General features: G+C 45.9%; 9 protein-coding genes, 4 long non-coding RNA genes and 1 pseudogene across 14 annotated transcripts; 8 read left to right on the top strand and 6 right to left on the bottom strand.

Annotated features, from left to right (window-relative positions):
• Positions 1 to 38: 38 nt before the first annotated feature.
• On the bottom strand, positions 39 to 1,269 carry LOC136187897 (uncharacterized; annotated as a pseudogene).
• A 435-nt stretch (positions 1,270 to 1,704) lies between these two features.
• Positions 1,705 to 3,058, bottom strand: LOC136199407 (uncharacterized). The gene is made up of 3 exons (XM_065989587.1): positions 2,163 to 3,058; positions 1,944 to 2,066; positions 1,705 to 1,888 (listed from the first exon to the last, which is right to left on the bottom strand). The coding sequence occupies exons 1-3, from the start codon at positions 3,001 to 3,003 to the stop codon at positions 1,824 to 1,826; spliced, it is 1,029 nt and encodes a 342-aa protein (XP_065845659.1). The 5' UTR covers positions 3,004 to 3,058; the 3' UTR covers positions 1,705 to 1,823.
• Positions 3,059 to 3,442: 384 nt separating this feature from the next.
• Positions 3,443 to 4,015, bottom strand: LOC136186183 (acylphosphatase-2-like). The gene is made up of 4 exons (XM_065973444.1): positions 3,958 to 4,015; positions 3,895 to 3,911; positions 3,730 to 3,839; positions 3,443 to 3,681 (listed from the first exon to the last, which is right to left on the bottom strand). Exons 1-4 carry the CDS (start codon positions 4,013 to 4,015, stop codon positions 3,513 to 3,515), a joined length of 354 nt encoding a protein of 117 aa, XP_065829516.1. The 3' UTR covers positions 3,443 to 3,512.
• Positions 4,016 to 4,087: 72 nt separating this feature from the next.
• LOC136188439 (uncharacterized) lies at positions 4,088 to 7,191 on the top strand. 2 transcript variants are annotated; one of them, XM_065976182.1, is made up of 8 exons: positions 4,088 to 4,390; positions 4,443 to 4,545; positions 4,831 to 4,888; positions 4,940 to 5,029; positions 5,077 to 5,296; positions 5,347 to 5,526; positions 5,575 to 5,640; positions 5,696 to 7,191. In XM_065976182.1, the coding sequence occupies exons 5-8, from the start codon at positions 5,293 to 5,295 to the stop codon at positions 7,123 to 7,125; spliced, it is 1,680 nt and encodes a 559-aa protein (XP_065832254.1). In that variant the 5' UTR covers positions 4,088 to 4,390; positions 4,443 to 4,545; positions 4,831 to 4,888; positions 4,940 to 5,029; positions 5,077 to 5,292; the 3' UTR covers positions 7,126 to 7,191. The 2 variants fall into 2 exon arrangements, with proteins under 2 accessions (XP_065832254.1, XP_065832249.1); XM_065976177.1 differs by having other exon boundaries at positions 5,344 to 5,526.
• A 712-nt stretch (positions 7,192 to 7,903) lies between these two features.
• On the bottom strand, positions 7,904 to 8,473 carry LOC136185741 (uncharacterized). Its single transcript, XR_010669598.1, has 4 exons — positions 8,379 to 8,473; positions 8,309 to 8,325; positions 8,123 to 8,253; positions 7,904 to 8,070 (listed from the first exon to the last, which is right to left on the bottom strand). It is a non-coding gene; the product is annotated as an uncharacterized lncRNA (long non-coding RNA).
• Positions 8,474 to 8,476: 3 nt separating this feature from the next.
• On the top strand, positions 8,477 to 10,080 carry LOC136199630 (histone H4 transcription factor-like). Its single transcript, XM_065989871.1, has 5 exons — positions 8,477 to 8,977; positions 9,080 to 9,366; positions 9,422 to 9,535; positions 9,605 to 9,625; positions 9,788 to 10,080. Exons 2-5 carry the CDS (start codon positions 9,228 to 9,230, stop codon positions 10,078 to 10,080), a joined length of 567 nt encoding a protein of 188 aa, XP_065845943.1. The 5' UTR covers positions 8,477 to 8,977; positions 9,080 to 9,227.
• LOC136199645 (histone H4 transcription factor-like) lies at positions 8,500 to 9,227 on the top strand. The gene is made up of 3 exons (XM_065989895.1): positions 8,500 to 8,977; positions 9,080 to 9,150; positions 9,219 to 9,227. The coding sequence occupies exons 1-3, from the start codon at positions 8,500 to 8,502 to the stop codon at positions 9,225 to 9,227; spliced, it is 558 nt and encodes a 185-aa protein (XP_065845967.1).
• A 947-nt stretch (positions 10,081 to 11,027) lies between the features above and the next one.
• LOC136188456 (uncharacterized) lies at positions 11,028 to 13,095 on the top strand. Its single transcript, XM_065976192.1, has 3 exons — positions 11,028 to 11,121; positions 11,362 to 11,540; positions 11,590 to 13,095. The coding sequence occupies exons 2-3, from the start codon at positions 11,408 to 11,410 to the stop codon at positions 13,020 to 13,022; spliced, it is 1,566 nt and encodes a 521-aa protein (XP_065832264.1). The 5' UTR covers positions 11,028 to 11,121; positions 11,362 to 11,407; the 3' UTR covers positions 13,023 to 13,095.
• Positions 13,096 to 13,987: 892 nt separating this feature from the next.
• Positions 13,988 to 14,472, top strand: LOC136196142 (uncharacterized). Its single transcript, XR_010672119.1, has 3 exons — positions 13,988 to 14,146; positions 14,198 to 14,283; positions 14,345 to 14,472. It is a non-coding gene; the product is annotated as an uncharacterized lncRNA (long non-coding RNA).
• Positions 14,473 to 14,766: 294 nt separating this feature from the next.
• LOC136188875 (acylphosphatase-2-like) lies at positions 14,767 to 15,319 on the bottom strand. The gene is made up of 4 exons (XM_065976679.1): positions 15,244 to 15,319; positions 15,181 to 15,197; positions 15,016 to 15,125; positions 14,767 to 14,962 (listed from the first exon to the last, which is right to left on the bottom strand). Exons 1-4 carry the CDS (start codon positions 15,299 to 15,301, stop codon positions 14,794 to 14,796), a joined length of 354 nt encoding a protein of 117 aa, XP_065832751.1. The 5' UTR covers positions 15,302 to 15,319; the 3' UTR covers positions 14,767 to 14,793.
• A 29-nt stretch (positions 15,320 to 15,348) lies between these two features.
• On the top strand, positions 15,349 to 17,100 carry LOC136188855 (histone H4 transcription factor-like). Its single transcript, XM_065976655.1, has 6 exons — positions 15,349 to 15,849; positions 15,969 to 16,121; positions 16,179 to 16,256; positions 16,310 to 16,430; positions 16,500 to 16,632; positions 16,683 to 17,100. Exons 1-6 carry the CDS (start codon positions 15,372 to 15,374, stop codon positions 17,022 to 17,024), a joined length of 1,305 nt encoding a protein of 434 aa, XP_065832727.1. The 5' UTR covers positions 15,349 to 15,371; the 3' UTR covers positions 17,025 to 17,100.
• Positions 17,101 to 17,486: 386 nt separating this feature from the next.
• LOC136188884 (uncharacterized) lies at positions 17,487 to 20,256 on the top strand. The gene is made up of 4 exons (XR_010670318.1): positions 17,487 to 18,323; positions 18,374 to 18,661; positions 18,715 to 18,738; positions 18,812 to 20,256. It is a non-coding gene; the product is annotated as an uncharacterized lncRNA (long non-coding RNA).
• On the bottom strand, positions 19,407 to 21,005 carry LOC136188867 (uncharacterized). Its single transcript, XM_065976666.1, has 4 exons — positions 20,903 to 21,005; positions 20,522 to 20,842; positions 20,201 to 20,458; positions 19,407 to 20,138 (listed from the first exon to the last, which is right to left on the bottom strand). The coding sequence occupies exons 1-4, from the start codon at positions 20,988 to 20,990 to the stop codon at positions 19,516 to 19,518; spliced, it is 1,290 nt and encodes a 429-aa protein (XP_065832738.1). The 5' UTR covers positions 20,991 to 21,005; the 3' UTR covers positions 19,407 to 19,515.
• A 167-nt stretch (positions 21,006 to 21,172) lies between these two features.
• Positions 21,173 to 22,787, top strand: LOC136187092 (uncharacterized). The gene is made up of 3 exons (XR_010669839.1): positions 21,173 to 21,413; positions 21,685 to 21,937; positions 21,989 to 22,787. It is a non-coding gene; the product is annotated as an uncharacterized lncRNA (long non-coding RNA).
• Positions 22,788 to 23,760: the final 973 nt, after the last annotated feature.

The raw sequence follows: 23,760 nt of genomic DNA, 5'->3' as shown, positions 1-23,760 counted from the left end.
CAGAAGAGAAAAAGCGAGCGCCCGACCTCAGAGACGGTTTTGATTTCTCAATCACTACAATCGACAAAATACAATAATCTATATAAAATATGGTACTCAGATCGTCGACTGAACTAAACAGCAAATAAATAAGACGTCACAATTAGATAGCCAACAGGCGAAAGATGAGAGCCAGAACAGTGACAAACAACGCTGGCATAGCAACCACGGCTAAAAACAGAAATGAGACTAAATCGAAGGTAAAATGGTAACCAATAACCTTGAGAGGTCGGTGTAGACCCGTCGCCGACTTTTTGGGTGTTCCCTTCAGTGGGCTGCTGGGGCTGAGGACGGCCTCCGGGAGGAGGTGGACCCATGTCTAAATATAAACCCGTTATATATTTATTGCTAAAACCTTGCATAGGCCAATACACTCACTAGTAGGAGTGTACTGATATCTATAGCATCCTATGATATAGGGCGCCTTTCCGTTGGTAGTGTGATAGACGTATTGCCCCAAATCGGTATCCATTCTCCCATTGCACTTATCCAAATCCGTCGGCGCAACGCCGTCCTTCCCCAACGGTCCATAGACTGGTATCCCGTCAAAAGCATAGCCGATCTTAGGCGATCTCTTCCCAGCTTCCGCGACGATTTGAGCGTTCATCGAACCGAACAGACACCCGTCGGTTTCCTCTTGATAATGATAATGATAGCTACCGCGCTCGTCGGGATGCCCGTGACAGAGATCCATGACCTCGTACCCGGAACTGTCCCGAGAGACGGCGTCCTCCTTTTGTATATTGAACGGGTTATAGAGAGGAACGCCGTTCAAAGCGAACCCAATGGGACCCAGGGGCAGAGCGTCGCCGTTCTCAAGAATCGATTCGGGAAATTGGGCTTTTATTTGAGGATTCTTCGGCAATGTCCACCTGTACGATTGCTCGGCAATCGTATTCGGATTGTCGTTGCGTCCGCTTCCGGTCGTGTCGAAGCGCATCGGAAATTCGCCCACGCGATGGGCGGGAACTCCCGTGCTCGTAATGACGAGCTTGTCGCTGTCGTCTCCCGTGCCTTCGGCGCAGGCGATCGTGCTCGTTAGCGACGCGTCGGTCGTCGACGAAGCGCTCCACGTGATCGTCGACGTTTGAGGCGTACGTGCCCGAATACGATTGAACCGTCGTTGTTTTCGGATTGCCGCCCGATATGAGACCGAGATCGGCGCACGAGAGCGCCGTCGTCGTGGCGAGGAGAGCGGAGAGAGCGAAGAAAGCGAGCATGGGGCGATTCGAGGCCAAGAGCGGGGGTGATACGGGGTTGGGGTGAGAATGCCTAAAAATGATTGGCTTGCAATATAATCGAATTAGTTGGTTTTGTCTGAATAACATCGATGGTTGGACGCGAGGCGCGTCTTAGCGTCCTGAAAAGTCGAGAATAGCTGCAAGGATTTGACTTATAACTTGGAAGTCTGAGCCTGTGTCTCGTCCACGCTCCTAATCCAGGAAATGACACTCTCTGCTCACGAGCGCAAGCTACGTACCAAAGATCCGCGTCCTTTGAGTGACGGGTTGTTCAAAAAGATTTCTCGGCCCTCGAGAGAGCTTATATTAGATTTGCATAACATTAGTGCCGGCGGCACCAGGTAGTACCGATGGTTCAGGGTAGCACCTCCCTGCAATAAAGACAACAGAGACTCGCGAGGATTAGGGAGAGAGGAGATAGCCAAAGATAAATAAGCATGTTTAGAAAAGAAACGATCTCGGATAATCGCTCAAAAAATACTCAACGTCGACGAGACTAACAAAATTAAAAAATCACAGATAAGAATTCACTGTTAGAGACGTCTAAGCCAACAGGCGAAAGGCGAGAGCCAGAACAGTCGTAATCAACGCCGGCATAGCAACCACCGCTAAAAAACATAGATCAGATCTGCTACATCGAAGTTGGAACCGTAAACGGCAAACCTTGAGATGTTGACCGTTCCGTGATTTTTTCAGTGTCTCCTCCAGTTGCACCTAGCGAGTCAGTAGGCGGCTGAGTGGGCGCCTGAGTAGGAGCCTGAGTCTGTACTACTACAGGAGGTGGACCTAAATAGAAATCAATTTTAAATTTATCTCTCTAAAATCAGGAACTGTGCAATTTCAATATATGACACAGTCCTGTGTTCAAAACTCATTACTCACCAGAGCGAGTGGCACGATATCTATAGCATCCAATGATATAGGGCGCCTTTCCATTGGTAGTGTGATAGACGTATTGCCCCAAATCGGTATCCATTCTCCCATTGCACTTATCCAAATCCGTCGGCGCAACGCCGTCCTTCCCCAACGGTCCATAGATCGCTATTCCGTCAAAAGCGTAGCCGATCTTAGGCGATCTCTTCCCAGCTTCCGCGACAATTTGTGCATTCATCGAACCGAACAGACACCCGTCGGTTTGCTCTTGATAATGATAGTGATAACGTCCGTGCATGTCGGGATGCCCGTGACAGAGATCCATGACCTCGTAGCCGGAACTGTCCCGAGAGACGGCGTCCTCCTTTCCCGAATTGAACGGGTTAAAGAGGGGAACGCCGTTCAAGGCGAACCCAATGGGACCCAGAGGCAGAGCGTTGCTGTTCTCGAGAATCGACTCGGGAAATCTCGATTTGATTTGAGGATTCTTCGGCAGCGTCCACGAGAACGATTGCTCGGCAATCGTGTTCGGATTGTCGTTGTGCCCGTTTCCTGTCGTGTCGAAGCGCATGGGAAAATCGCCCACGCGATGGGCGGGAACGCCCGTGCTCGTGATGACGAGTTTGTCGCTGTTGTCTCCCGTGCCTTCGGCGCAGGCGACTGTGCTCGTAAGCGACGAGTCGGTCGTCGACGAAGCGCTCCACGTGATCGACGACGTTTGAGGCGACGTGCCCGAATACGATTGAACCGTCGTTGTTTTCGGATTGCCGCCCGATATGAGACCGAGATCGGCGCACGAGAGCGCCGACGTCGTGGCGACGAGAGCGGAGAGAGCGAAGAGAGCGAGCATGGGGCGATCCGAGGGCAAAGAATACGGGTGGAGCAACGCGTAAGGAATGTTTTTAGTACGTGTAGACGAACGCGATGATTGGTTTGTGGTAATCGAATTAGTTGGTTCGGTCTGAACATCGATTGGACGCGAGGATCGTTTCGGCGTCTTGGCAAGTCGAGAATAGATAGTTGCGAGGATTCGATTTCTAGAAATCTAAGCCAGCTATTTTAGAAGCATTTCGGGATCTCGTTCAGCTAATTAGAATATTAGATTTGCATAAAATTTGAGCGAGCGGCACCAGATAGCACTGAAGCGCCTCCGTGCAAAAAAGAGAGAGTCTCATCATAAGAAATGTGATGTTGGGTGCTCACTTTTTTCTGCAGCGCCTCATGTCTCTCATGGACAGTGGGATCAGAAGTGACATTTTCGTTATAATACCCTGAGACTGTTTCACCAGACAATATTTATTTAGCAATGCTGCTAATAGGTAAAATTATATATCGATATATTATAAATAATTAATTAGGTTATTTGCATTTAGTCTTATGAGTGCCGCGTCCCTTTTCGTAAACTTTCAAATGTCCGCCCCTTCCTATAATGCTAAAATCGTCCCTATCCGTAGTGACGTCCCTTTCGCTAAATTCGCATCTTTCGATTTTCGAACGCGGGCTTCCGACTTCCTTTAGCCAAGTTTTCCTTAATTAAAAGAATATCTGTAGATATATGTGACGCAAAAAAGATTACATTTTCTGGAGTTTTTCATTCGGTCCCTGTATCACTCCAACAACGGTTCCCTTCTCCGTATTCCGCACCCAGCCCACTAAGCCAAGTTTTCTAGCCGTTTCTTGCGTGTTCTAAATGAGAAAATAGAGGCGTTACGTGACGGAAAAGACGAACGGTCGATCGCACCTTACGAAAGAACACGCCTAGAGCGAAAACCTTATTTTAGACAAATAGCTTTTCAAGATTTACCTTGAACCCTTCCGAATACTTCAAAATTGAGCGCTCTTACGAGCGTTTTCTCGGCCATTCGTCGGCCTAAACACGCGTGCGCGCCAAGCGTTCCCGGACTGCAAACTGGAAGGGGGCGCAAAAGGATGTCACTCGCCTGCGAGTGGGACGACTGCACGACGAAGTGCGACACGCGCGACGCTCTCTGCGCGCACATTCGCGAGCACTCGCGCCGCCGCCAAGCGACGAATCCCCTCCACGCCTGTTCAGGCGAAAACGAATCTCACCGTTTGCAGCTACGGCGACGAAACGCGAAATATCGTTCCGCCGATCGGCGAAGTTCTCGTCTGTCATGATTGGAGAGGGACTGCGGAGAGCAGTTCACAAGGAGCGCGGATTGAAGGCGTCACGCGATCAAACGGAAGACGGAAAATCCATACCGGTGTACTCAAATGTCTCTATAAATAAATGAATAAGTAATTGCTTAATTGATTGTAATTGTTTAGATTGGAACTCTTTTGCTAAGGACAAGCACGAGCTGAAGGGTCACTGCACCATAGATAGAAAATAGAGATCTATTTTCTATCTATGACTGCACCGTTCATACGCGTAAGAAATCAGTCGCCTGTCCGACGTGTGGCGCTCTCTTTTCATGAAAGACGAAAGTGATCTCTCGCTTTCGTCAAGCGTCTATATCAAGATGGCACGATGTGCATCTCTGTTGATTATTCTGTATTAACTTTGAGTGACGTTGTGAGCGAGCCATTTGACGCTCTAACGTCATGTGGGAACTGCGCGAGAAAAAATATCTTATGTGCATGGAGTCTGACGAATCAGAATTGCAGAATCCTTCTGTATGGCTTAGAAGCAGCTGCAAGTTGTGATTGGCTTTAGGTTGCGCCATCTTTAGATACGGTCTGCATGCTCTCTCCCCATCAGATCAAGCTACAGTGTACGTTAAATCAATTATATGTTTAGTCTTTATTGCACACTTGCACACCAGAAGTTGAAACGGCCGGCTTCCAGCTCAGTTGCCCATGACTTCCCAACTAACCTTAGCAGTAGCAAGTCACTTCGCCGGTTCAAGCTAAAGGTCCGACAGACTAGAATTGAGCTGAAATCTGACATGATTAAATTTAGGCTAAGTGCTGGAGACGTCATCCCAATTAACTAATCAAGTTATTGACGTCCTTGTTTGTTTCAACGTTCTGTTCTCTTCAATACAGTCCCGTCGCGGTCCTCTCGCATAGCTGAAGGTCGAAGGACATTTTCTGAAGGACGTCTTTTCGCAGTAGACGGTGTCGTCACGTCAGAGTTGCTCACTTGCAAAGCCCCGCCTTCCGGAAACAAACTGAAATGGGTTAGAATCCCTCAGACTCTGAATGCGCAAGATACCTTTCTTTGTAGCAGAAATTGAATCTAAACAGAAGAAACGCATTTCGAAACGCGCAAAAAGCGTCGGCTCCAAAGAAGCCGTAGGAGACACATACCCCGACTTGAAAGAAGACGTAGGAGGCACACACGTAGGAGGCACACACTCCAAATCGAAAGATCTAAGACACTCCAAGTCAATGCAAGAAGACATGAGTGGTACATAGATGGAGCACTTCAGCCCCCGAAGTAAATATGTATCTGCAGCAACCATAATAAATAAAGCTGGTGAGGTTGAGACGCACCTGCAGTTAGAAGAAGAAGAAAGAAATGGTAAGGGAAAATTTTGCATTGTTAATTCTGCGACTATTGTTGCTTTTTATTTAAGTGTCCCTGAAGAAAACTGATAGTGTAATCGTCAGTATTGACGAACCAAGTTCAACCAGTCAGTTCCTGGTAGTAGGAACTACGAAAGTGGAATTGAAGAAGAGAGATTCAGGCAAAAAATCGTTTGATTACAAAGGCGGCGTTCTACAATTACCTGAATCACAAATAGAACTTACCGTTCCACGTGGAGCTTTACATTCACAAAAAGAAATTACAGTATCTTCTTTCTTCTGCGCAAGTAAATTGGATGGAAACTTAACGTCTGTAGAAGCAATTGAAGTTTTACCTCATCAAACCTTCTTTAGCCAGAAAGTTGTAATCTTCCAACCTTTAGAACACCTCAGACACACGTGTTATAAGACTACGCTTCGTCTCTTTTATAACTCGGGTTCGGAAGAGGATCAATCGAATACAGAAATGGGTATCCTTGAGTTATCTCAAGACTCTTTGAATTTTAAAAATATTGAAGTTCAGTTGAGAGATGATGGAATTTTAATACATGCCACGTCGTTTTGCCGAATATCCATAATAAGCTCGTGCGAGTCAGCGTCAAATTCTCTGTCATTGTATTGCAGACAGCACTCAGTAAATAAGTTTTGTATCTTAGCAACCATTTGCTGCAATTGCAAGACAAACCGAGAACAGATAAAATTTGAAAAAGACGATAATGGATACGCTTTCCAAGACTGTTGGAATTTCACTTGGAAACCTTGTAGCAGTCTATCTGACCTTGAAATTGTTTTTTCTTGTCCAAAAGACGTTCATGCCGACGCTGATAGCTCTATCACTTTTTCCAAAGACGACCTACTGTGCGGTCTGAAAAAAAATGACTTTTCTTTTCTTAATTACAACTGCTATTTTACGGTTAATGATAGGCCAGCCAGTAGTGAAGAAACAATACCACCGAGTATTACTGCTAATTGCATATACAGAGAAAAAACCTTCAGTATCTTTGAAATAGTCTGGTCAATTTTAAGCCGAATTTTCAACTTTTCTGATGGCGCGATTACTTTTGAAAGAAAGAACACCCCTATTAACATCAAACTAGAGGCAAAGCCTCAATCTGGGCTGCCTACTTCACAAACGCAACCTATAGGGAGTGTTACAATGACCGACATAAATGTAGTAGACGATCTACAGTCTTCGTTACACCGGCAACCTAGCGATGCCGACCTAAATAATCTTTCAAAATTGATCCTTGGAAAGTGGGCGTTTGTTGGCAGAACGTTGCAGATACCGGACGACTCTATTGAACAAATAAAAAGTGGTCAGTCCGATGTAAGGGAGCAGGCTTATCAAATGCTAAAAGCTTGGAAGGAAAGGAACCCGGCTGCAACAGTTGAAAAACTGTGCGTTGCGTTAGACCAAGAAGGCTTGAAGTCGGCAGCATGTGAAGTCTTCAAGATACAAGACGATGGTTTTCCAAAGTGAGTGTGTGCATGACCGTATGAGGCAGTTTATGACGAGATGGCAAAACTGCATTAATTAAACGCGTATCCCTATCCGAAGTGATGTCACTTTCGCTGAATTCGCATCTTTCGAACGTAGACTATTTGACTTCATTTAGCCAAACTTTCTTTAATATAAACAAGTCTACAGACCTTTCAATTTCTCACATCACATTTTATGGGGCTTTACGTTCAGTCCTCGCCCCTTCTCTGTATTCCGCACTCCGTCCACTAAGCCGTTTCTTGCGTGTTCTAAAGCGAGCATGGAGCAATCCGAGACGGAGAATGATACGGGTGAGGTTAGGCCACTAAAATTTGAAAACATCTAAATGATTGGTTTGTGATATCATCGAATTAGTTGGTTCGCTCCGAATAACATCCTTTTCAAACGTTTAAGTCAGTTGTTTTAGCAGCATTCTGGGTCTCTTAAAGATAATTAGATAATTAGATTGTTGTCACATATTCACGTAGTCATCACAGCCCTTAGCCCCTACAGCTCAGTCCTACTCAGATACATAAATACATAATTGCAATGTTTTCCTAATTAGGCGCTTTTCTGACGTACTGTACATTTGCTCTGTATTGCATGTGTACGGGGTCATATTTCCTGTTAGACTATACCTGTACTCCCGTACACGCGACTGTACACCCGTACGGTTTGAGACAGCCTCCCTCCGCCGTTATACGAGCTCGCAAACTGCGCTTGCCACCCCGTACAACTGCGGTGGTTGGCTCACAAGTAATTAATTAGTTACGTTATATGAATTTATTAGTCTTATGACTACCGCACCCCTTTTCATAAACTTTCAAATGTCCGCCTGTTCCTATAATGTTAAAATCGTCTCTATCCGTAGTGACGTCACTTTCGCTAAATTCGCATCTTTCGATTTTCGAACGCGGGCTTCCGACTTCCTTTAGTCAAGATTTCCTTATGTAAAAGAATATCTGTAGAATTTGATATATGTGACGCAAAAAATTACATTTTCTGGAGTTTTTCGTCCGGGGTCCCACTCCAACGACGGTTCCCTAGTTCCCTAGGGTTCCCTAGGCCCTTCTTCGTATTCCGCACCCAGCCCACTAAGCCAAGTTTCCTAGCCGTTTCTTGCGTGTTCTAAATGAGAGAATAGAGGCGTTACGTGACGAAAAAGACGAACGGTCGATCCCACCTTACGAAAGAACACGCCTAGAGCGAAAACCTTATTTTAGACAAATAGCTTTTCAAGATTTACTTTGAACCTTTCCGAATACTTCAAAATTGAGCGCTCTTACGAGCGTTTTCTCGGCCATTTTCGTCGTCGGCCTAAACACGCGTGCGCGCCAAGCGTTCCCGGACTGACAACTGGAAGGGCGCAAAAAGATGTCACTCGCCTGCGAGTGGGACGACTGCACGACGAAGTGCGACACGCGCGACGCTCTCTGCGCGCACGTTCGCGAGCACTCGCGTCACCTCTACCCGAATTGGCCGCCGCCAAGCGACGAATCCCTCCACGCCTATCCGGGAGAGACGATGGGATGCCTGTGGAAAGACTGCCCGTACGAAACCGACTCGCCACTCCAGCTCCTTCTCCACGTCTCCTTCCATCCGTATCACGCCTACATCAAGGAAGAAGGACGTCGCGTTCAGGCGAAAGAGAATCTCACCGTTTGCAGTTACGGCGACGAAACGCGAAATCTCGTTCCGCCGATCGGCGAAGTTCTCGTCTGTGATTGGAGGGACTGCGGAGAACAATTCTACTGTCCCAACTCGTTTTATAGTCACGTGGAGGAGCACGGATTGAAGGCGCCACGCGATCAAACGGAAGATGGAAAATCTATACTCAAATGTCTCTGCAAAGGTAAATAAATAAATAAAAATTGTATTTCGTTAATTGATTAATTGATTCTGAAATAAATAAATAATTAAAATAATTTAATTTTAATTGATTCTGATTTTTTAGATTGCAATTCTGTTGCTAAGGACAAGCACAAACTGAAGGGTCATTGTACGGTTCACACGCATAAGAAAGTGGTCAGGCCCGACGTGCGGTGCTCTCTTTTCGTGCAAGACGAAACTGAGAGATCACTACATTCGTCAAGCGTCTATAGATGGCGAGACGCGTGCATCTCTCTGTTGATTTTTTCTCTATCGATGATGATTTTGTTATAGAAGCCTGCTATCAATGTTCTCACTGTCTCAAACGTCTTCCGTCGGAAAGACTTCTTCGCGATCACATGAATCAACACGGTAGTGAGCCTCCTGGATTTGTGCAGATTTTCTCTTATGTCTGGATTGTTGTTAGTGAGTCGCTACAAGTGTCATCTCTGCCCGATGACGTGTCCGACGACGTGTCCAACGACGTCCGCGCTTCGGCGTCACGTCGCTCATCGGCACTCTGCGACATATGCAATTTCAGGTAAGATGCCTCTCTTTCCCCAATACACTGACCGACTGAAGAATTATTGATTTTCTTCTCCCTCCCCAGCTCTAAGACTGCAAGTGACCTGAAACGTCACAAGGACACGCACAGTCTTCTGGATCCGTACAAGTGTCCCCAGTGCTCTCAAACGTTCCGCTGTGCGCCCACGTTTCGCGCTCACTTTCGCCTCCAGCACCTAGTACGTCATTCTAGCGCTTAGCCTTGATTCAAGTGCCTTTTGCTCTATAGACGGGTCCCGAGAACGTACCTCTCTCTATCAGTGTCACATGTGCGAGCGCATCTTCTGCCACGGTGGGACACTGAGCGCGCATCTCGTCAACGTGCACTATTTCAAGCTTCCACCGGGGCATACGCGCTTTCGATACGTTGAAAGTGCGGACGGATTCCACCAACTTCAGACCGTACGCTTTGAGTCACTACACTTGGCGGCGGCGGCGGAAGCCGCAACAGGGGTCTACCTGTCTTCGAACGAACAGCAGCAGCTGACCAATTTGGAAATGCATGAATTGTTGTTTTGGTAATTAGGTATAAAGGAAGATCTAATAGATTCAGTAGAAGCAGGGATTTCTATAATGATCAGATCAAAGACCGCCAACGTGAAGCTGAACTCCATATACTGCAGGTTGTGGTACATTGTACATTGCATATGATAATCAATAACAATTATCAAGTATAGATTTAGAAAGCTGTGGTGTACAGTAATTACAAGCTACTAAAAGCAGACTGTATTCCAAACAATCCAGATTCCAACTTTTAAGTGGTGATGCGCGTGGGAATTTGCGTGGGAATCTCCACGCTTTTTTATTAGGTTGTCGCCGCCCCATCTAATCAGGTTACGGTAAGTCTGCGGCAGAGATACATGTATAAGAGCGTCTTAGGGAGGCGGGGTTTTTGAAAGCATGCGCAGTACTCGACGGTTAATTAATGGGAGAAGAGGCGTGGCACCTCTATCTTGCTAAGAAATGTTTGAACGCAGCAGAGCTAGGTCAGAGATGTAGAGTAGTTCATCATAAGCCCTTACACGAAACGAGCGTCGCCGAGGAGTAGAAACGGTGTCGCTATTAAAATGACCGTCACGTGACCTAGAGCAGTGATGTCTCGAAAACGAACGCTGACAAAAATATTAAACTAAGACCACTGGAGAGCGGGTAGAGCGTTATCGTAAAATAAAAAATAAAAAGTAAAAAATATTGCAATTATTCCACAAACCGATGTTTTTCGGCATAGTAAAGCCAGCCAGTCAAATTTCAAAGATTTAGTTTTCGAGATATAGGTGAAAGAGGTCACGTGATAGTACTTTTGACCGCGAATTTCGACTTTGTTTCTAGCTGCGCTTTTTGTCAAACGGACTTATCATGTATCTCTCTAAGCCTTTTGCCTAAGCGCGCCACGATCAAACATTTCCTTAGCAAGATAGAGGTGCCACGCCCCTTCTCCCATTAACCGTCGAGTACTGCGCATGCTTCAAAACGCTCTAAGAAACGCACGGCTTTCGACCATTGTTCAGGTCTCTCAGCAGATTCTCTTCATTCTCAACAGCCAACTTGCACAAGAGGAGTCAGGTATCATTTCTCTAAGACCCGGGTCCCCTATCCTTGACTGACTCTCGCGCCCGATGCGTCCTCTCTAAACGAAACCCAAGCTGATAGATTTTGAGAGACATAATAGTTAGGGAGGCAAAAGGACACCTAACTTGAAGGCGCGGCGTAACCCCCATTTCATTACGTTTACATTTACTGAGTAGCTAAACGAAAGTGACTTGTACCTAAATATTTCCGAAAGTATAATAACGTTTTGAGCAGTCACCTTTCTCGTGCGATTGATCCAAGTATCGCGCCTCCCGGAAGCATGGAACCTTATCTGCATTCAAGTCATGAAGACAATAGTGACAAAGCAAAGCAATTATCAGAGCGAGGCTTTCACAGAGCTGTGGCTTCTACTAGTTCTGACATTGCTGACGATATTGACAAGTCAGTAGAGGGTAAGAAATGCTGCTCTGCTTATTACTACTACTACTTTTTTTATTATAGTGATCGTGAAAGTGGATCTCCGCGAAGAGCTGATCAAAATTTCTGAAAGGGTTGAACTAGAAATTACAGCCAAAGAAACGTTTGGTGACAAAGGCGACAATCTACTGGTACCCAAATCAATTTTAGAGAAGAAGGAAACAGCCAAAGAAACGTTTGATGACAAAGGCGGCAATCTACAATTGCCCAAATCAAATATAGCACTTTATATTCCACGTGGAGCTTTATCTGCAACAAAAGAAATTGAAATATCTTCTCTTGTCTCCTCAAATGAATTTGTTCTGTCAGGAGACAGAATTACGTTTTTAGAAGGTATTGAAGTTTTGCCTCATCAAACCTTCTTTAGAGAAAAACTCACCATCTTCCAACCTCTAAAACACCTTAGACACAAATGCTGCAACTTTAGCCTTCGCCTTTTTTACAACTCAGGCTTAGAAGAATCATTTACATTGATGGGTGTTCTTCATTCATCTCAGAGGAAATTGATTTTCAAAGGAATAGTCGTCAAACTAACAGATGAGGGAATTTCTATAAGTGCCATGAGGTTTTGTCAAATACTAACGTTAGGTACTTGCAAGTTGTCAAAAAGTTACCTGTCATTGTACCACAAGCAGACGAATGCTACGCGGTTTTCTATCAGAGCAGCACTTTGCTGCGGCTGTGAGATATTGCGAGAGAAGATCATTTCTGAACAACTCCGCGAAGGCTACACTTTTAAAAGTAGTTGGAGTTTTCTTTGGAATCCTACTTCGAGCAGTAAATCAAGTCTTGAAATATCCTTTTCCAAAGAGAACGAACGTACTACGAGTCAGTACAACGAATTGAACGAAAGGCCCATCACATTCTCAAAAGATGATTTGATGAGCTTCATTGGGAGCGAGTCCATGTGTACTCTTACTTACGATCGACGTTTTGAAGATAAACGTTCAGAAACCAGTCGCAAAGACTTACTGATAATTACTGCTGAATGCATCTACACTGATATAAGGGAAACAAGATGGATGCAGCAAGGATTCAGCATTCTCGGGTTGTTAAAACTAATTGTAAAAGGTATCATGCGCTTTTTGTTTTTTACAGAAAATGATCCAATCTCTACTTCTAAAAGAAATGATCTCGATTTGGCAATAGACGTTAATCAGCCGTCTCAATTGGCCAGGCTCGACGTACCTTTACTTAGACAGCCTACAGATGATGAACTGACCGAGCTCTCAAAGCGTATCGTCGGAAATTGGAGTATTGTTGCTAAAAGGTTGAATATTGATGACTCTTCTATTAGGGAGCTAGACATTACTTATTCCGAGGTTAGAAGGAAGGCTTATCATATGCTAAAAACGTGGATTGAAAAGAACGATTCATTTGCCACTGTTAGAGCACTGTGTGATGCGTTGAGAAAAGAAGGTTTGAATTCTACAGTATGTGATATTTTTGAGCACTGAGCTGTTTATTGTTTGACCCCGCGTTGCTGTTGATGTTTACTGCAACTTTTGTATTTAATTAATTAAAATTCACAGGAAAACCAGAGACTCTCACCAGAGAGTATCTTAATTAATTAGTCTCTGGGAAAATTGTCTGTATAGGAATTTCTCACGCACGCGCAATAAGCATAGAGTGTTCGCTGCAAGTTCTGGTGTTCTTCGTCCTCGTCTCTTCGCAATCTATGGCGCTCTCAAAAGAATGCCATCATTATTCAGCAACAAAGTCGATCTCTGCATCGTCACGACGACGAAAACGGAGCTCGAAAGCGCCCAAGAAGTCCTGCGAAAAGTGACGGGCTCGCTCTCGGGCCCGGCCCGTTCGAATGCCTCCGGACGGGTACAAAAGAGCTCGCCACCATGATCTTCTCGACGACGTGGAAAGACTTCTACGCCGACGGACGTCCGCTCGAAATGGCCCTCGTCCCGCCGACGCCATGAGACGCGACGAAGCGGCGAGCTTCATGGAACGACTCGCAAGCACGCCGCTCAAGCCGTCCGTCGTCGCCATGGTTGGCGTTTGCGCGGGAAATCCGAATTTCGTGCAACTCGGCGATCTCTTACAATTGTAGTTCCGTGTCAAATCACGTTAGACTCCGGGAAGGAGTACGAAGGCGGCAAGAAGGCCGTCCCGGAAACGTCTCCCCTGCTCATTGACGAGACGTTGCGAAGTCTTGTCAAAGGAAGCGATGCTCCGTGGATAAAATATATACCAGAGGATTATATAAAAATCAATCCCCCCATTCCATTGAGAGAGAACCAAGCCCAAGCCGTCAACACCAATATCTTTCTCACCGGTGACAGCTTGCAAGAGGACGCCGATTGGGATGCTATGGCGGAGAGAATAGGACGAAAGCTAACCGGTTACGATATGGAGGGATATGGGTTCTATTCCGGCTGTGAAAGGTATCTCGGGGGGAGTAAGAAGATTTTCGTCAAGGGCGTGTCAGATTACGCATCAAAAGATACGAAGGTTCCCGACAAGTCCTACCAGAAGTATTGCTGTGGTTCAGCGACGGCGTTTATCTGCTATCTGAGTGAACTTGGCAAGAATTCACTCTTTGGAACAGCTGCTGACACTGATAAAGGTATTAGTGTATCATATTATGGGCTTGATGCACATTAATTTTTGTTAACAGAAGACTCGAGCAGCAAGGAGAACCGCAAGTTCAGAAAGGAAGTGCTGAAACTGGCCCAACTCAACCAGCAGTATCCAATTCTTGCGGTAAGAAGGAATTCTTACGCTAGGGTCTTATTACTTGTAACGTTATATTGAACAATTGCAGGTACACCTGGTGTTATTGGTAATCAAATTAGTTGGTTCGGTCTGAATCGATTGGACGCGAGGATCGTTTCGGCGTCTTGGCAAGTCGAGAATAGATAGTTGCGAGGATTCGATTTCTAGAAATCTAAGCCAGCTATTTTAGAAGTATTTAGGCATCTCGTTCAGCTAATTAGATTGTTAGATTTGCATAAAATTTGAGCGAGCGGCACCAGATGGTACTGAAGCGCCTCCGTGCCGAAAAAAAGAGAGTTTCTCATCATATGACTTATAAGAAATGTGATGTTGGGTGCTCACTTTTTTCTGCAGCACCTCATGTATCTCATGGACAGTGGGATCAGAAGTGACATTTTCGTTATAATAGCCTGAGCACGTTTCACCAGACAATATTTATTTAGCAATGCTGCTAATAGGTAAAATCGTATATCGATATATCATAAATAATTAATTAGGTTATTTGCATTTAGTCTTAAGAGTGCCGCGTCCCTTTTCGTAAACTTTCAAATTTCCGCCCCTTCCTATAATGCTAAAGTCGTCTCTATCCGTAGTGACGTCACTTTCGCTAAATTCGCATCTTTCGATTTTCGAACGCGGGCTTCCGACTTCCTTTAGCCAAGATTTCCTTAATTAAAAGACTATCTGTAGAATTTGATATATGTGACGAAAAAAGATTACATTTTCTGGAGTTTTTCATTTGGTCCCTGTATCACTCCAACAACGGTTCCCTTCTCCGTATTCCGCACCCAGCCCACTAAGCCAAGTTTCCTAGCCGTTTCTTGCGTGTTCTAAATGAGAAAATAGAGGCGTTACGTGACGGAAAAGACGAACGGTCGATCCTACCTTACGAAAGAACACGCCTAGGGCGAAAACCTTACTTTAGACAAATAGCTTTTCAAGATTTACCTTGAACCTTTCCGAATACTTCAAAATTGAGCGCTCTTACGAGCGCTTTCTCGGCCATTTTCGTCGTCGGCCTAAACACGCGTGCGCGCCAAGCGTTCCCGGACTGACAGCTGGAAGGGCGCAAAAAGATGTCACTCGCCTGCGAGTGGGACGACTGCACGACGAAGTGCGACACGCGCGACGCTCTCTGCGCGCACGTTCGCGAGCACTCGCGTCACCTCTACTCGAATTGGCCGCCGCCAAGCGACGAATCCCTCCACGCCTATCCGGGAGAGACGATGGGATGCCTGTGGAAAGACTGCCCGTACGAAACCGACTCGCCACTCCAGCTCCTTCTCCACGTCTCCTTCCATCCGTATCACGCCTACATCAAGGAAGAAGGACGTCGCGTTCAGGCGAAAGAGAATCTCACCGTTTGCAGTTACGGCGACGAAACGCGAAATCTCGTTCCGCCGATCGGCGAAGTTCTCGTCTGTGATTGGAGGGACTGCGGCGAACAGTTCTACTGTCCCAACTCGTTTTATAGTCACGTGGAGGAGCACGGATTGAAGGCGCCACGCGATCAAACGGAAGATGGAAAATCCATACTCAAATGTCTCTGGAAAGGTAAATAAATAAATAAATAAATAAATAAAATGAAAATTGTATTTCGTTAATTGATTAATTGATTCTGAAATAAATAAATAATTAAAATAATTTAATTTTAATTGATTCTTTTTTTTTAGATTGCAATTCTGTTGCTAAGGACAAGCACAAGCTGAAGGGTCATTGTACGGTTCACACGCATAAGAAAGCGGTCGCCTGTCCGACGTGTGGCGCTCTCTTTTCGTGCAAGACGAAACTGAGAGATCACTACATTCGTCAAGCGTCTATAGATGGCGAGACTCGTGCATCTCTCTGTTGATTTTTCTCTATTGATGATGGCTTTGTTATAGAAGCCTGCTATCAATGTTCTCACTGTCTCAAACGTCTTCCGTCGGAAAGACTTCTTCGCGATCACATGAATCAACACGGTAGTGAGCCTCCTGGATTTGTGCAGATTTTTCTCTTATGTCTGGATTGTTAGTGAGTCGCTACAAGTGTCATCTCTGTCCCATGACGTGTCCGACGACGTCCGCGCTTCGGCGTCACGTCGCTCATCGGCACTCGGAGAAACGTCCCTACTCTTGCGACATATGCAATTTCAGGTAAGATGCCTCTCTTTACCCAATACACTGACCGACTGAAGAATTATTGATTTTCTTCTCCCTTCCCAGCTCTAAGACTGCAAGTGACCTGAAACGTCACAAGGACACGCACAGTCTTCTGGATCCGTACAAGTGTCCCCAGTGCTCTCAAACGTTCCGCTGTGCGCCCACGTTTCGCGCCCACTTTCGCCTCCAGCACCAAGTACGTCATTCTAGCGCTTAGCCTTGATTCAAGTGCTTTTTGCTCTATAGACGGGTCCTGAGAACGTACCTCTCTATCAGTGTCACATGTGCGAACGCATCTTCTGCCACGGTGGGACACTGAGCACGCATCTCGTCAACGTGCACGATTTCAAACTTCCACCGGGACATACGCGCTTTCGATACGTTGAAAATGCGGATGGATTTCATCGACTTCAGACTGTACGTTTTGAGTCACTCCACTTGGCGTCCGGTACACCGCTGGTGGCGGCCGCCGCCGCCGCAGCAGGGGTCGACCTGTCTCCAAATGAACAGCAGCAGCTGACCAATCTGGAAATGCTGTCAGAGACAGCTTGCTGTGAGCTATTGGATGCAGTATCAACTATCAACTAACTAAAGAAGATGTTATCTTGAATTGCCTTAATTAATTAATACCACATGCAATATATGTAGAAGCAATGGACAACCAGTGACCTACCCGGTATAGTAATGGAAAGTGCCACATGCCAATCGAGATCAGGGTACTGTGGAGGTCTCGGTGGGGTAAGCATTGATAGCGATCCACAGTAGACTATTGCAAAATCCCATATCAGTTGTCTGACGGGGTCTCAGACTTCTTTCTGTTATGCGCAGTCGCTGTCGATTGTCGATACTAGTATCATTCTTGTGAAAGTGCAATGGCTCTGCCGGTCCTGCTTTGAATTTAGGGAAAAGGCGTGCGATTTTGACGTTAGGGATCGTTCATGAGCTGTACAGTGACCATTGCTGCTCGGCTTTCCGTTAGCCTACGGGATCTCAGTTCGATACCTCGTACGCCCCTTTATCGAATTACTTTCGTTTGAGCAGGCTTTTCGCCTTAGCCTGGCTACTGTGGAATGTCGTTTTCAGAAACCTAAGAACTGGTGGGAAACGGACTCAGAATTTGCATATGGAGTGGGAGAAGAGAGCTTAGACGATTTCCGTATGGCGGGCATCTCATTTAGCGCCACTGGGGCATGCAAACTTTGCATTTCGGTGTCGCAGCCGCTTTCTGATAATATCGTGACAGGGGCCCCATTTTGGTAGTTTCGTTCATCGCTCTCCCACGCTTGACGCTGGAGTGAAAACCGTCACAATTTCGCATCAAACGAAAAGTGGCATTGATCAGTCTTTTTTTGGGACTTTATTATGAGCGTAAACCGTGGAATGTCACGTGGAAAAAATACTCGACAGCTCCACCCCCGCAAACGACTTTTAGCGTTGGCTTTTGGAATCACTCTCCCTAACATTTGATCATTTCCGCTGAGGAAACTACGCAAGTCTTCCCATGGATATAGAGCACTGTTGATAGAAGCACTATAAAAACACGGAGTGGGGATGTGCTCAATTGGTTTTCTCCATCTTGAAGTGACTGCATTTTAGCTCGTATCAAGCGTTTCCTTCATTGCATCATGTCTGGCATTCAGCCAGCGCACATGCGCATACGTTCTTTCAGAAGAAGTCGATCGAACGCATCGAAAATCTCAATGTGGGAACTGATAGTGAAACGAAAACTTATCGTTTGTTTTTTATACGGAGTACTCCTACTCTTTGGATACCACGCTCAAAGGGCTCTCAGTCTGAGCGCTCCCACGACCCACGTCACGCCGAGTCCGACCACGCCAAACGATCGTCATCTGTGTACTGATGGCCGCCCAATTATGTTAGATTTTGGTATGGCGAGGAATCTGTTCCTGTTTTGCGTGTCTATGGTCTCTGTATAGGCCCAAACGCTGCAAACCGCAGTGTCGTCATCGAATGTGGGAGTGTCCTTCATCTCAATGCATCCTATTTATTGGATTGCAGAGATTTAGGCACTGTCAACGTCTTTAAAGACGGTCACAATAGATGGTTCAGAGAGTGCATCAAGACAAGCAAGACAGACGCATGCTTCATGACATGTGATGTGCCTGTAGAACAGCTGCAAAATGGCGACGCACTTAAACTTGCAACGGTAAATTTTGTTGAATCGTCTGAAATTGAAACGAGTTTCCTGATCGTTTACTGCAAAGGTTAGCTTGCTGCAATGACTATTGATATTAACTAACTAAAAGTTTTCATCAAGGTGGTGAGAACTGTTTCAAAACTGGTTAGTATGTCTAGTATCCCTGGTACTGGGATGACGTACGATATTGCCTTGTACTTGGTTTTACTCTTTTTAGCCTATTCTCCTTGGGTCATTTCGCTGTTATCTCTTGTGAGTCCTACAGCCATTCTGCCGTCATCTTTTCCGCCCATTTCGTCTTCTATGAGTTCTATGACCATTTCGCCGTCATCGTCTTCTCCAGTTATTTTTTCATCTCCTACGATGAATTTGCCGTCAAAATCGCCGTCGTCTCCTCCGGCCACTTCGCCGTCATTTCCAGCAAAAGTGATTGGCTGGGAGGTTTTTCTTATTCCTTTGGCGGTTATTGGCGCAGGCTCTTATGTTTTTCTTCTATTCTTGCTCTGTAGCTGCTTATTAAACATATTAATAGGCTAATAGTTTGCAAATGCTTATTCTGGTGTGAGTTATGTGTTGGAACCTGCGTTGTCGAACGCTGTTTGTAATGTTGTATGCATCACGCAATGAAGTAAATTCTGAATCATGTGATAAGCAAAAAGAGAGCAGGATAAATTGTCCTTTTACGACCTGTCTCTGGCACCGTGGTGATATAAGTGGATATCTATGGTACTCATTTAGCCTAATTCACTGGTAATTGTGGTACTGGTTTGTCGTCGAGGAAGCGCGACTTACAAGCAGTGGTTTGAGTAGAAATAAACGCTATGTGCTCTTTATTGATCATCATTACTCTAACTACAGACTGTAAGAGCGTCCTTCAAGTTTGTGGTCTAAACGCTATTTCTCACATGCATAAGAGACTGCCTAGGATTCAACAGGAGTGTCTTGCAAGGATTCAACAGGAGTGTCTTGCAAGTTTTCTGTCGTCATTGCATACACTGGATTTTTAGTCATGCGAAACGCGTTGTCTTCTGAGCGCAGTGCTCTATGATTTTGTTCCAATTGGACATTTGTTTGCCGCAAATGATGTGACCTGTAGGCCAAACGCAAGGCTATAGCCGTAGTGGCAATAAAAATTAGCGTGGAGCAGCCCAAGACTGTGGCAAGTACCACAGGTGCTTTGCTTGACGTCATTTCTCCGAAAATTATCACGCGAGTTGGAGCAGATGAAGTAGGCACGACGTATTTCGGCGTCTCGCTGGTACTGCGTACGTGTCGTGCATTTGTCGCTGTAGCTTCAACATCCGGCTGCTTTGGAGTCCAATTTGGAACGACGACAGAGTCGACTTGGGGATCGATTCCCTGCACGTGGAAGCCAAAATTGCTGTGCTCTGAATCACGCTTGGTTTTAATGTGAAACTCTAGGCGACTCGGAGCGTCACAGTTGTACAGCATGTAACTCGAACTTGGCCATGCGACTGCCGGATGCGTTACCGTGACGTTTGTAGGGATGAAAAATCGAACAAACCAAGTCCTATTGACTTGATCTTTGATTTAGAAACAGAAAGGACGATTTATTCTTAGCAACTCTATTACGTAGCCGCAATACCGTTTTCGATTTCCCACTTGATTTCCTCGTCAGAAACATTATTTTTTCCTGTTAGAGAGAACGAAGTTGTTCCTTTTGAGACAGGCCAACTCGTTCCCTCGCCGCGTTTGGCTAAATTCATTATTGTCGTCATGCCGGAATTCCTGGTTTGAGCCAGAGTGAGTTTGACAGGCAGACTGCCTGAGAGAAGGGAGGCTCTAAAGTAAGCCAGGCCTGCAGCGACGTCGAACGTTTGTGAAACTGCAACCCGGATGGGATCTAGATAGAAAAAAGAAACTGAAAGCGAGTACACTGATTATTGCGCAGTCTACAGTACAATACATTGAACGAGGAGGATAGCCAAGCTGCTTTTCGCGACTCGTTGCCCTGAAGGCTGCTTAGGTAGGTGAACTATTGACTGGAATATTGAGTTGTTGAGTTCGCGAAGTATAATTGGACCGATTCTTAGAGTAGTAGTTGAATTAGCACATTTGAGTAGGGCCAAGTGTTTACTCAAATGAATGTTCTTGTTATTTATTTTCCAGTAGCAGAAAGTAATCAGATCGGTTTTTCCGTATTTGTAGTTTAGTACTACAGTGGCATTAGGAGACACCCAAACCGTTTGATTTGGGGCTGTTATATCGACTTCAACAAAATCGACAACTAAAAGCAGTAATTTGAAAAAGTCATATATACGTGCTGTGCACCCATATGCTATATGACCTTTCTGATTGCCGCTTTTCAAATAGCGTTTCTTAGAAGCAGCAACAGAAATGACAAGCAAAGTGACAAGATGTGCAAAACGGGACATTGCTGAAAGGCCGAGAATGATAACTGCTTCAGACCATCAGACTAACTGCTTCGCAGTAGAGTCTGTAGAGTCTATATATTTCGCGAAACCCGTATGTACGGGCTTCTGCCATAACACTAGCGAATTCGTAGGCCTTTTGTTCGCGTTTCCGTTCAGCGGAAGAAAGCGACACACGTCTGTGTTGTTCTCTTATCGACAGCTCGACGAAAGTTCGGCAGGACGACCAGAAAACGGCGCGGGGCATTTTTCCTCGAACCGTCCTTGAGAGGAAACGTGTTGTGGCACTATCCACGCGTTTCTATGACGTCTCTGAAGCTCTCGTATTGATATGGGAACTGGGGCCCCTTTTCTACAATAACTGCGATCGGATGTCATCTGAAGTGAATTCTACTTGACGTACTTCTAGAAGAAGAAGGTTCTGAGGTAAAAGACACTCACGATACAATGTTTATATGTACTCTAATCCTACCCTATGGGTACATCTGCTACGTTTTGTCACAAACGAGCCCTATTGTAGCGGAGACCTTGCATTCTCTAGTGCTTGCCTTATAGTCGTTGTTCGGCTGGGGAGTCATTGGGCAGCTCACAAACGGCTCACACGTCTGAAGTCCCTTCTCCAGACGAAGGGGTCCCTTATAGACAGTGTGCTCCTTTTTATGACGTAGTCACATTGGCCGTTCTTTTTTTTCCTAAGATGCCACTCAATGCGATGTGAGAGGCAACGTGAGCGCGGCTGATCAAGTCATCCTGGCGCCCCATGCGGACCGCAGCTCACTTGCTTTCGTTACTGAGTACAGTACCGTCGTCATGTCCTACTTTCCCTGAATGTTCAACAGATCGCAGGCATCGACGGAAAGATCGAGCGCCTGGCTAGAGCAATTTTTACTGCCATGTGACCGACACTAACTGTCTCACATATATGCAATCCACAGTATAACGCCACCACGGTATCTAAAACAGTGCCTCAATCCGCCTCAGTCAGTTTCTCACTGATATAGTACGCGGTTTGCGGCATCGCAGAACGTCCCAAAGCGAACGCGCAAGCGTCTAAAAGGTACAGCACCGTATTGATGAGGAAGTTTGACGTAAATAGCTCGACGAAAGCCTGGAAGAGATAGTTTTCTAGTCGGTAAAGCTCTGAAGTGTGTACGCGAGAATGAAGGGTTGAGGGAGAAGTGCGTTCGAGGCGACGAGAGCGATGACATACCAGAAGGCTTTGGATTTGTAAAGAGGAGTAACTTGCTCCGAGACTTGATCCTCCCGTCGTTCCATTGGATCCCCCCGTCGTTCCATTGGATCCCAGGGGAGCGGTCAGTCGCCTTCGTTCAATTGCGCTTTGAATGACTAACTTCAGCTAGCGTTGCCGCGAGATAATAAATGATGATTGCGGAGGGCAGCCAAAAGGAGACGGCGAAACGGAATAACAAGAGCGAGATATAGTTGATTGGATCGGAAAAGTCGACGACGCACACTTCGTCGTAATAGCCGTCTTTTACAGAGTATATGAGCGTGTACTTGGCCCAGGTGAAGAGAGGCGGCACGGCAACGACGATTCCTATCGCACACGTGAGGGCAGATGCGATTGCCGCCTTTCGAGTCGTTACACCATGTGCGAGAGGATTGCGGATGGTCAAATAGCGACGTCGTGCTATAGGAGAACCGTTCCCCACGTAGACCAGAATAGATGCGTGTAGGAGAAGAAGAGAAAGTAGACGCAAGAATTCTTTGCACCTTGGCTACCGTAGTCGTACGTATTCATCTGGTTGATGAATAGCCACACTCCGATAATGACGCGAAGGAGATCGGAAAGCAGTAGGTTGACAATGTAAACATTTTGGCCCGCGCGCAAAGCGCGCACGCGAACGATTGCTACCGAAACGATTGCACAGAGAAGAAACTGAATGCAGGTCAGGCCGAATGAGATCGCTTGGCTATAATATTCACAATGGCCAGCTTCTCATCAGGGCGACTTCTGTCGTGTTGGTGTGATTTTGAGTTGAAGCGATTTCTTCGAGACCCGATCCACTCATGTTACCTTTGACGTTGGCAGCTTACGTCTCACCGACAGGAGTGGGCTACCTTCAGTTATGATTACGTCGTACCCTCATTTAGATAATTAGCCAGTCGCTGCGCCTTGCGGCCAATAATTTTAGCTGCAGGTGGTATCTACAGGTGAACGTATACTCTTCACTGTACTAATAGCCTAGGACGGCCAATCAAGTACCGTGCGTGCTCAGACGCATGTAACATAACCTAGGGTTTGTTCCCTCTAAGACTCCTTCTGTGCTGGTTTCTGTATCATGGAGTACTACTGAGTCTTACTCTTTCAGTGACGTGCACATGTACATGTATATTGAGTACCAATACATATCACGGACAATAGTCGACACATCAAAACGAACGATTCACGTGGAGTCTAAAGGATACGTAAGGGTCTTTGCGTGATCACTGATCAGTTCCTCACAGACACATCGCGCAGTTTCCGGCAGCACAAAACGTCCGTAAGCGAACGCGTGAGCGTCTTGACCCAGAAACAGTAGAACACCGAATTGACGAGAAAATTCAGCGTGAAAATGAAACCGGCAACTGTAAAGGCTGTTCTTCCTAAGTTGTTGGCTATCATGATGACGATGTAAGGAGCAGGAAATATTGCATTTGAACAGATGATAGCGATGACATACCAGAGTGCTTTGGATTTGTAAAAAGGAGGGGCTCTGTTTCCCGGTCATTAGACGCCATAGCAGTCATTCGTCGTCGTTCCACGGAGCTT

Source organism: Oscarella lobularis, chromosome 1 (genome assembly GCF_947507565.1).
Source record: "Oscarella lobularis chromosome 1, ooOscLobu1.1, whole genome shotgun sequence".
Taxonomy (NCBI): Eukaryota; Metazoa; Porifera; class Homoscleromorpha; order Homosclerophorida; family Oscarellidae; genus Oscarella; species Oscarella lobularis.
This window is presented reverse-complemented; position numbering and strand designations above follow the sequence as displayed.

Excerpts from the sequence above, each read along its gene's own strand:
- LOC136199407 (XM_065989587.1), bottom strand. The coding sequence starts at position 3,003 with ATGCTCGCTCTCTTCGCTCTCTCCGCTCTCGTCGCCACGACGTCGGCG. Across the intron at positions 2,067-2,162 it reads ATATCGTGCCACTCGCTCTG|GTCCACCTCCTGTAGTAGTA; the intron begins GTGAGTAATGAG and ends ATTTCTATTTAG. Across the intron at positions 1,889-1,943 it reads GGAACGGTCAACATCTCAAG|CGGTGGTTGCTATGCCGGCG; the intron begins GTTTGCCGTTTA and ends TATGTTTTTTAG.
- LOC136186183 (XM_065973444.1), bottom strand. The coding sequence starts at position 4,015 with ATGGCCGAGAAAACGCTCGTAAGAGCGCTCAATTTTGAAGTATTCGGA. Across the intron at positions 3,682-3,729 it reads AATGAAAAACTCCAGAAAAT|GAAAACTTGGCTAAAGGAAG; the intron begins GTAATCTTTTTT and ends CTTTTAATTAAG.
- LOC136188439 (XM_065976177.1), top strand. Across the intron at positions 5,527-5,574 it reads AATGCAAGAAGACATGAGTG|CAACCATAATAAATAAAGCT; the intron begins GTACATAGATGG and ends ATGTATCTGCAG. Across the intron at positions 5,641-5,695 it reads AGAAGAAGAAGAAAGAAATG|TGTCCCTGAAGAAAACTGAT; the intron begins GTAAGGGAAAAT and ends TTTTTATTTAAG.
- LOC136199645 (XM_065989895.1), top strand. The coding sequence starts at position 8,500 with ATGTCACTCGCCTGCGAGTGGGACGACTGCACGACGAAGTGCGACACG. Across the intron at positions 8,978-9,079 it reads ACTCAAATGTCTCTGCAAAG|ATTGCAATTCTGTTGCTAAG; the intron begins GTAAATAAATAA and ends CTGATTTTTTAG.
- LOC136199630 (XM_065989871.1), top strand. The coding sequence starts at position 9,228 with ATGGCGAGACGCGTGCATCTCTCTGTTGATTTTTTCTCTATCGATGAT. Across the intron at positions 9,536-9,604 it reads TGCGACATATGCAATTTCAG|CTCTAAGACTGCAAGTGACC; the intron begins GTAAGATGCCTC and ends CTCCCTCCCCAG. Across the intron at positions 9,626-9,787 it reads TCTAAGACTGCAAGTGACCT|ACGGGTCCCGAGAACGTACC; the intron begins GAAACGTCACAA and ends TTTGCTCTATAG.
- LOC136188456 (XM_065976192.1), top strand. The coding sequence starts at position 11,408 with ATGGAACCTTATCTGCATTCAAGTCATGAAGACAATAGTGACAAAGCA. Across the intron at positions 11,541-11,589 it reads TATTGACAAGTCAGTAGAGG|TGATCGTGAAAGTGGATCTC; the intron begins GTAAGAAATGCT and ends TTTTTATTATAG.
- LOC136188875 (XM_065976679.1), bottom strand. The coding sequence starts at position 15,301 with ATGGCCGAGAAAGCGCTCGTAAGAGCGCTCAATTTTGAAGTATTCGGA. Across the intron at positions 14,963-15,015 it reads AATGAAAAACTCCAGAAAAT|GAAATCTTGGCTAAAGGAAG; the intron begins GTAATCTTTTTT and ends CTTTTAATTAAG.
- LOC136188855 (XM_065976655.1), top strand. The coding sequence starts at position 15,372 with ATGTCACTCGCCTGCGAGTGGGACGACTGCACGACGAAGTGCGACACG. Across the intron at positions 16,122-16,178 it reads TCGTCAAGCGTCTATAGATG|AAGCCTGCTATCAATGTTCT; the intron begins GCGAGACTCGTG and ends GCTTTGTTATAG. Across the intron at positions 16,257-16,309 it reads CGATCACATGAATCAACACG|TGAGTCGCTACAAGTGTCAT; the intron begins GTAGTGAGCCTC and ends CTGGATTGTTAG.
- LOC136188867 (XM_065976666.1), bottom strand. The coding sequence starts at position 20,990 with ATGTCCCGTTTTGCACATCTTGTCACTTTGCTTGTCATTTCTGTTGCT. Across the intron at positions 20,843-20,902 it reads GAAAAGCGGCAATCAGAAAG|TTGTCGATTTTGTTGAAGTC; the intron begins GTCATATAGCAT and ends TACTGCTTTTAG. Across the intron at positions 20,459-20,521 it reads GGCTATCCTCCTCGTTCAAT|ATCCCATCCGGGTTGCAGTT; the intron begins GTATTGTACTGT and ends TTTTCTATCTAG.